At 40.5% G+C, this 9673-nt stretch overlaps 1 protein-coding gene across 1 annotated transcript; it reads left to right on the plus strand.

Annotated features, from left to right (window-relative positions):
* The first annotated feature begins 3657 nt into the window (after positions 1–3657).
* Positions 3658–7628, plus strand: LOC129061575 (zinc finger protein 709-like). The gene is made up of 4 exons (XM_054562277.1): positions 3658–3791; positions 5372–5498; positions 5696–5768; positions 6326–7628. The coding sequence occupies exons 1-4, from the start codon at positions 3789–3791 to the stop codon at positions 7311–7313; spliced, it is 1191 nt and encodes a 396-aa protein (XP_054418252.1). The 5' UTR covers positions 3658–3788; the 3' UTR covers positions 7314–7628.
* The last annotated feature ends 2045 nt before the right edge of the window (positions 7629–9673 follow it).

The raw sequence follows: 9673 nt of genomic DNA on the forward strand, positions 1-9673 counted from the left end.
GGTCTATCACCATTTTTGCCATCATTACAAGTTTTGTACATTGAATATGTGGTTATGACTTTGGATATTGTTATCACAAATGTCTGTGATTCACATCAATACGAAACATCGAGGTATTGTATTGATTTGAATCACAGACATCTGTGGTGTATTTTTACATTTAACATTGTTTGAGAGGACTTTTCACTTATCTTTACATGTTCCAATGTTGAAGTATTTGGCATTTTCATCTTGCTGCTCTGCACGCTGTCACAAGCCATGAAGTCCTTCCAACTCGAGAGTTGCCTTCATCCCACTGTTCCAGCCCATCCCGAGTTGATTCTCAGAGCACAGAGCCCACGTGCAGGAGAGGTTCAGAGATAAAAGGGGATCTAGGTATGTGAGACGCCCTGAGCTAGGGATGAGGTGATGCCCCTTGGGGTCTTCAAAGGGTCACTGCAGGCTGATAAGAGCAGATGTTCAGTAAAGAGAGGCTTGCCCCACTTTATAGGTGGGTCAAAAAGAGGTTATCGCTGATCATCTTTTATTATGGCCAGGGCCCCTCATTGGAGTTCTTCTGGGTAGTTAAAGGGAGGGGCAGAACGTTCTCCTGAGCCTGCTGGTAAAATAGCCTTTAACTCCAAATAACCTGCATACCGCTGAGGCACGGCTTGCGGGGTGGCTAGTTCTGAACCCACACAGGATCCTACACTCTTAGAAAACATGTATACACACCCGAGCCACGCTCTTATGTCACATGTCATTTGCGACTTTCCTTCAAAGCCCTTATTTCCATCTTATAAACCAATGCCTTCTAGGGGTGCTGGACTGCCCTGGCTTGTCACTGCTTGAAAGTGACCACGGGATTTCAGCACCAAAAAGTGACAAGAAATACTCTGGAACCCACTTCAGATTTCAACCAAGGGCAAGGGAAATCTATTGTATAGTGTGGGTTTTAATAAGGCTTGTGAAGAGATAAATGTGTTCCTGCTTCACACAAAGGAGCCTGTTCTTGTCATGGAACCATTTGTTTTCATTTTGTAATGAAAGGTGAATTGGGCTGAGTGGCGGTGCTTGACTTTCGCATCCTGGTGATGGATCTGAGCGCCCCACTGCCTGCCTCTGTGAAGTCAGACAAGTCCCGCAGCTCCCCGGGGTCTCAGTCGCCTCTGTTAGCAGATGTGATCATCACAGTGCTGCTTCCATGTTCAGAAATCTGAAAAGATGAGAAGAAATGAGCCAGTCCTCCCGTGGTGCTGAGTGCCTTACAGTTACTAAGACTCTCTAAAGTGTTTTTTGAATTACTGTTAGAATTTCTGTTCCTTTCTCACTGTCATTACCATTTTAGACTTAAAAGCAGAACTTCTCTCAGTGGGATCTACAACATCCTACAATGCAGATGAATCTTGAAATGCGAGAAACTGGCCTGTAAAACTACTGAGAAGTAATGTTTTTAATAAAGGTCTGTGGTGGCTGTTTTGTTTTCATTATGGGTGTTTATTTTCCACACTTGTAAATCTTTAAAATAAATGTTGAGATAGTTTGTGGTAATTTGTGCATTCCACACAAGATAGAAGAATTTGGTTGATTCTCTCTCCCACTACTACCTCAAATTTTATGTTAATGTTTTAGTCAGACCATGAAGAAAAAAATATTTTTAAGTATAAACATAAATCTTGATGTTGTGTCACTTAAAGGTACTTCATGCTCTCAACCACAAAAAGGATCAATTTCTTCCTTAATCTTTTTCAGAGCCAAGAGTACCTTCCAGAACTTTGGGTAATTTATTCTATTAGAGTCATCTTCCAAGGTCATAAGGAAAAAAATCTCCCTCTCCATTTGTACAAAGGACTCCCGGAGCTCCTCCAGCGGAGCGCTTCGCCTGAGAAGACCATTTTGTAAGACCTCTTGAGTCCTCATGGGTTTTCTGTGGGTCAGGTGGATGTGCCAACACTCAAAGGATATTCTGGCCCTTGTATTTCACATGATGAAAATCACTGGAACCACCTCCTCTTACCAAACACAATTTTAAGATATCATGTCTACAATGATGACCATAGTGATTAAAGGACTTTTTTGGAGTGTTTTTTGGAGAATTTTTATAAGCATTTATTTGCACCACACTGAGGACAGTGTCAGAAAGCAAGATTTCAAATGTTTCCAAAGGACCTTTGACAAGGAGAACAATTCAATGACCATCAGTGCAGGAAGCACATCAGCCCTTTCTGCCCAGATGGAAAGGAGGGCCACTACTGCGCTGTTCAATTCCCACAGGTGCAAAAAGATTTAGGATGGGGAAGGGCAGGGATGAAAGGTAATTTCCTCAGCACCCTCCCAGAATTTCATACTGAAATTCAACAGTATGAGAGAGGAGACCAGGCTTATGCACCCTCCCCAGTGAACACACATTCTTAATATAGAAAGTCCTTTATTTGAAGTGAAGATGAAGAATTAGGAGAAAAAAACAAAACAAAACAAAACAAAAAAAAAGAGGTATCCTGGACATTAGAAAATCAGACTAATTTCCAGGAAAACTGCTTCAAGGATATTGTTTTCCTGAGAGCTGTTAAAAGGAAGATGAAAAATAGGTTATGAGCTAGAAATGTCTTCTCCGTTCCTCAATTCTTTGTACTGAATACCCACAGACTCTCCTTCCCACAGCGTAGTGTAGTACTGGTGAGGCGGCTCCCCGCCGTGGTCCGTCCACCCTGTGGGATGAGTACTGGTTGCAGCCTGAGCCCTCCTTTTCTCTTTCCACTGTGGCTCTTTGGCTCAGTCCCTCAGGTCTCATGTGTCCGATGGCATCCAGGGTTCCTTCTGTGTCCCCAGACATGATGGAGTTATTGTTGCAGTTTGTGCGGACTTGGGTGAGGCTGTTTGTCTCAGGGGGTGCTAAAGGTGAGCATTCCTCAGGGAATGGAGAGGAGACCGTCAGAGACGGTATCTGTGCATACCGCATGGAGGCGGTGCCTGGCAGGGAGTGATGCCCTCCTCGTCGGAATGAACGTTACGCTGGTAGCACAGACTCATCGATCAGGGGGATTATTATATAGGTGAAACCCAGTTTTCTGATGTCTCATTATTGACGGATTAAACAGTGTAACCACAAGTAAGGGGTGGCTCAGGGCCTCGCAGAGTGCCTGAACCACCATTGAAAAAACATGACCACCTGCTTGTGTTCTCTATGGCATAGACATTTTTTTCGTGTCAGAAACACTTCCTAAAGTTAGCCATTCTAAATACCCAAAAGTCATTTCTTCCCCCAGACATGATGGCCTGTTCTCGGTTTCAAGGCACTTTTCCAGAATCTGGCTGAAGTTCTGGAAGGATCCCCACGGATCGCATCCCCGGTATCTGAGCCTGTGCACCCTTCTGGCAAAACCACACGTGACTCCAGTTGCCAACGACGATCGAAATGGAGCCATATTAACCATTGCACATAGTGCGGTGCCTTTTAGTGTCTATATTTGCACGGAAGGCTCGCAGTTGCCTGGTGGGCTTTCAACAGTACGTTTCAGGGCAAATAATCCTTGCCCAGGGAGAGTTCTGGCTGCTTTGGCTCTGGCGGCTGAAACGCAGTCGCTGGGGGCGTTGCCTTGGGAACTGTCCATCAGATCAGGAGCCGTGGGGGCAGGTGGGTGGGGCTACGCTCCGCAGCCACCCGGAAGTCCTGCTCGCTCCCGCCGTGCGCCGGATCGCATCTCTCTTGCCCTTGAAACCCCACGTTTCTCTGCTCATCTTTCGAGCTGTGATCTGTGCTGGTTGTGGGAGTTGTAGGAAGGACTCAGGGAGATTCAGAAAACCTAGAAATGGTGAGTGTGCGACTGGGTGCAGATGCCGGGAGGAGGGGCTGACCGAACCGCCTTGGCGGGAGGGTCTCTCCACGGTCCAGAGTCTGCGGATTCAAGGCCCTTAGGGACTCGGCTCCAACTTCAGTCCCCTCGGGCTCGCAGTGTGGGAGCTGGACCATCAGCTGTGACGCCGGGCGTCTGGTCTGTCCTTGATCGCGGTGTCTTCGGCCCCACGAACGTCTCTGGACAGCTCTGCACCCGCATTCCCGCGGCTCCCCTGTTGGTGCAATGACCACGGGGACGGTTATTGCAGAAAATCTTGACTGGGTAACTTTTCTCCCCCTACTTTTTAAGTAGAAAGAGTACACTTTAAATAAAGATAAAACATATAGTATAATAAATACATAAACCAGAAAATAACAGTCATTCTTCTTTCTCAAGATTGCTGTGGCTATTCGGGGTCTTTTGTGGTTCCATATAAATTTTTGGTATATTTTTTCTAGTTCTGTGCATATGCCATTGATATGTTGATAGGATATTTGTTGAATCTCATTGCTTTGGGTAGTATTGACATTTTAATGCTATAAATTCTTTCTATCCATACATTGAACATTATTTTGTAACAGTTTCAGGTGTAGAACGTACTGGTTAGACAAAACTTTACAAAGTGTTTTCTTTGATATTTCCAGTATCTTCCTGGGACCTTGTGTATTTTGTGGTTATGTGCCAATTCAACATTAAATATTGTGGATTTCAGTGAAGGGCCTTGCAAATGCCAAGTCTCAAGCTGTTTCTCAAGGTCAAGGCCCAGTTTATAGTGTTACAATTCTGCTAGAAAGACTTATTTTATGTAATCTTATCAATTCAGTGTATGGGTCTATGTGTCCTAAAAACTGGTATGAAGTAGCCCTGAGGCTCAAGAGTATAGGAATTTTGCAAAGGTCTAAATTGCCCTGCTTCCTCATGCCTGAGCTCTAACACTGATAATTTCCTGGCTCCATGAAATGAGACAAAAGAATGTTAAGCTGAGTCAGTTTTAAGTATATGTAAAAAATTTTAATTCATACTCCTCCACAACAATACTTTCATTTGGCCAAGTGTATCTGACTACTTTGAATGGTCTGGAGTACTTCAGGACAATATGGCCAGCTGCATTTTGTTGCAAGTTGAAATTTCCATAGACCCCCTGGTCTCCCATGTTTGGAGATATAAATAGAAGAAAAAGATTTCTGGTCTTTATTTTATTCATATTAAAACTTTATACAGACATGACAGTGTTCTTCATGTAGTGCTGCTTGCAAGGAGTTGATATGCTTAAAATGGAAATTTTTTTATTTGTATAGAATTTCTTCAAAGTGCTCTGTGCCCTGACATTAGAGAGCAGTGAAGACTTGAAGTGATCACAATAAAAATGTAACAATAAATTTCATGTGTTTCCAGAGGAAGTGAGTGTGGCTAATAAATACTAGTCTGACAACCAAGTCATAGAATAAATGTTGGGGACTACGTGTCATATGTGAACTTCAAATGATATATGTACAGATCCCCAGTGCTGTCTGTCTCACCCACCCTCCTGTATATACATATGTGGAATGTTCTAGGACTTAGTGGCCTTGGAGGATGTTAATGTGAAGTTCACCATGGAGGAGTGGGCTTGCCTGAATCCGACCCAGAAGAAACTCTACAAAGATGTGATGCAGGAAACCTTCAGGAACCTGGCATCAATAGGTAGTGATGACAACTTCTTACTTACTTATTTAGTCAATTAGAAAACCAGCATTGATTGCTCATTAGTGCTGTTTCATGAAGTGAAATGTGGAAAGAAAATACATAGATAACTAAATTAGGCATGATCACAGCTCATTGTGGACCTGAAATTTAACTATTTTCCATATTCTTTAATAATTTATAATTTTTCTTTCTAGCATGTATTTTAGAAGAAAAATGGGAAGACCACGACGGTGAAGATCAGTATGAAAAACATGGGACAAATCTTAGGTGAGTCACCCTGACGTGAGAAAGCAGTGTCCCATGAGAGAATCTTACTCTGTCATCAAATTTTAAAAACAGGCAAATGAGTCATACTGCCCAGCTTCCAATTTATTGATTCTTAGAGTACTTTCATCAAAATATTTTTCTCAATATGACGCAGGTGTTTAGTGTATGAAAAATAAGTACAATGGAAAGTTTACAGAAACTCCATTAATGAATATTACTGTCTTCATATGAAATCTCTATGATCAAGCCCTATTTCAGAGCTATTAGTATATTCACTTCAAACAGTAAGTATGTGCAGAAACCCTACACTTGCCTTGAAAATGGTAAAAATATCATTGTCATACTAGTAATATAAAATCATTAATTAAAAAGTATTAATGCTATGCTTTTGATTTTTATGGCAGTCATATGTTAGAGACTTGATAAAAGGAAAGGATGTAGAGAAACCTTAAGCCAGGTTCTAAATTATAATGAAAAGCAGAAAACTTACTGAAATAAAACTACATAAATCCAGGTCATATAGACAAGTCTTCATGCATTATTCATTTTTTTAATAGCCACATAAGATTGCCCACTGAACTGAAGCTATTCCAGTGTCAGAAATATGAAGAGGAGTCTTATAAATGCAAGGAATGTGGGAAAGCTTTCAAGCGTCGCCGATATGTTCGAGTGCATGAAAAGAAACACAGTGCAGAAAAGCCCTATGAGTGTACAAAATGCGGTAAAGCCTACAGGTATTCAAGTAACTTACATAGACACGCAGAAATTCATACGCGAGAGAAACCGTATGAGTGTAAGAGGTGTGACAAATCCTGGAGTACACTCACCACATACAAAAGACATATGATCAAGCATGTTAGATGTGGCCCTTTTAAATGTAAGGAATGTGGGAAAGATTTCAGTTGTCTAAGAAACTTTGAAAGTCATGAAATGACACATAGGGGAGAAGAGCCCTATTATTGTAATGAATGTGGTAAAGCTTTCAGTTTACTCAGTTATCTTATAAAACACAGAAGATCTCATGATGGAAAGAAACCTTATAAATGTAAGGAATGTGGTAAAGGTTTCCGTTATCCCAATTTACTTAGGAATCATGAAAAAACTCATATTGCGGAGAGACCCTATGAATGTAAGCAGTGTGGGAAAGCCTTTAGGAGTCCCAGTTACTGTCGAATACATGAAAGAACACACAGTGAAGAAAAGCCCTATGAGTGTATAGAGTGTGGTAAAGCCTTCAGTTTACTTACATATCTTAGCAGACATAAAAAAATTCATGATGGAAAGAAGCCTCATGAATGTAAGGAATGTGGTAAAGCTTTCCTTTATTCCACTTTCCTCAGAATTCATGAAAAAACTCATACTGAGGAGAAACCCTATAAATGTAAGCAGTGTGGGAAAACCTTTAGGAGTCCCAGTTACTGTCGATTACATGAAAAAATACACAGTGGAGAAAAGCCCTACAAATGTAAAAAATGTGGTAAAGCCTTTGGTTACCCAAGTAGTTACCGTAAACATGTGAATACGCGTTGCAGAGATAAGCCCTGATAATGTAAAGAATGTGGGAGAACCGCATTTATGGCTCAGCTCTGCAGTCACCTATGATAATGCAGATTAGAGATGGACCCTGTAAATGTAAGGTCTGTTGGAAAGCATTTATTTCTTCCAGTTTAGTATAAAGAATGAAAGAACTGTCAATGTAAAGATTGTTAGGAAAGCCTTCCATCATCCCAGTTCTTTAGAAAATCATGGAAGAACTCATACCTAAGAGAAAGTCTACGCATATGAGGAACAGGGGAGAGCCTTTTGTAGACATGTAAGAATGCACATGGGAGAGCCACTGTACACATGCAAAGAATGTAGAAAAGCCTTCAGCTGTCCCAGTTCCTTGGAAAGCCATCGAAAAAACCCTCTAGAGAGAATTCTGTTGAATGTAAACAATGTAGGAAAACCTTCATTTTGTCTCACATTCCCCACAGTACCATGTGAAATGTACACTGGATAGATACTGTGTAACTGAAAATGAAGGCAAAGTTTTAATAAATACTTTCAGAGTAGCGTGAAAACTGCACTGGAAGGAAATCATTACTGTAACTGCTACATGTAAACTTGGTGCAAATTAATTCATATACTCCCCAATATTCACAGCATGAAAGAAATACTATAAATGTTAAGACATGTACGGTCATTATCACTGACTCATTTTTACAGTGATTCTCTGTAGTACGGAGTTCTACTTTTGCAAACATACATTGAGGTAATATAATTCTGTAAGTACTCTGTAAGCAAGAGTTTCTAAGTTTAGTAGGTATTTTATCCCTTTCAGTCAGTTAATAAACATTTTGTATTTCTGTATGGAAGTTTGTTAGATCCATGGGTGAATTGAAGTGTTTTACTAATATGCAAGTAGGTTTAACTTTTATGTAATTTTGTAATTGTTCTGTAAATCAAGGGACGTTTAAAAAATGATACTTTGGTGTTTGTTCATTTTTTTTTCCATCTGGCTTCCTGTAGCAGGTATTGAATGCATATGCCTTACCCATATATATATTGTATCTTAACAGAAAAGTGCCTTTTCATTGGCCTGAAGAGCTGTATTCCATTTTCTTGTCATAAATGTTTTTTTTAATTTTTCAATTACAGTTGACATTTGGTTTTACTTTATTCAATAAATATTTGCCACATATTTGTAAGTCTGCAAAGTTCATTACAGAGTATAGTCCCTTGTGAATTATTTTCATCTAGTGTTTGCTTTCTGCCGTTTATTTCGGCTGGGACTTGAACTATGAAGTCTTCATTAAGATGACGATACCTGTGATAGGACAGTAAAATCTAGACTTGGAAATGACACTTCCTGACTCTGTTATATAACATAAGTAATGTCATGATATATAGCAGTGAAATGAGTGAACTACATTTTCTATGACCTGTTGCCTTTATGGTTGCATGTTAGAAATCGACAAGGCCTAACCTACATGAAACTTGAATGCAGAAGTGAAATAGGAGTAGACTGGTTTTGAAGGCACTTGCATAGAGGAGACAGACAAGCATAGAGCTTTTGTGTACATTTGCTTTTAGTTGGTTTTCCTCAGTCTCTTCCCTGCCAGACAAGAATATCCTCTAAACCACCACCCATGCCGGACTTCCACTGATCTCAGGTGTAAGCTTTACAGCTGTTCTCAATTCAACATTAAAGATCCAGCGTAGGTTGGCTTTTCCTGCAAGTCCACCAGGCAACAAATGTTGACTGTTATGGTTGAGACTATTTTCTAAAGCTTACGCTGCTTTTTTTTAGATTGTATTGGTATTAGGTCTACTTTGACGAGTGATCATCTGGTTCCGTTAATACCACTACTGTGTGATTCTGATTCCACTGTGACGTCTACAGTGGCGCAGTGCCAAAGGGCTACAAAACAGTTTGTTCTACCACACTGTGTGCAGTGACTTCTCTGAGCCAGTCCTTCCAGGTGAGAATCAGTCCCTCCTTCATTTCTGGCAGATTCTGGATGTTTCTGGTTACCTGTAGTTCAGCATAACCTCTCATTGATTTTAATTATCTTTGGTTGTATGTGATTAAAATTCTGTGCATTTTTCCTCTAGTAAATGCTTCTCCACTTTCTAAAGAAATAAATACTTTTTCCTAGGCACTTTTATGCTAAGAACTATTTCTGTGTTTTTCATTTCCTGAGGTTTTTTAAAAAAATTTTTTTGTTAAATTTATTGGGTGATATTGGTTAATAGGATCATATAGGTTTCAAGTGTACATTTCTGTGATGCTAGATCTGTGCCTTGCACTGTGTGCCCCCCACCCAAAGTCAAAACAGCTTTTGTCACCATACATTCCCCCCTTTACTCTAGCAACTATCACATTGCTGTCTGTGTCTGTGATTTTCAGTTTTAAGTCCCAC

This window comes from Pteronotus mesoamericanus, unplaced genomic scaffold (assembly GCF_021234165.1).
Source record: "Pteronotus mesoamericanus isolate MK-2021 breed Mesoamerican mustached bat unplaced genomic scaffold, CSHL_Meso_final scaffold_636, whole genome shotgun sequence".
In the NCBI taxonomy this organism is placed as follows: Eukaryota; Metazoa; Chordata; class Mammalia; order Chiroptera; family Mormoopidae; genus Pteronotus; species Pteronotus mesoamericanus.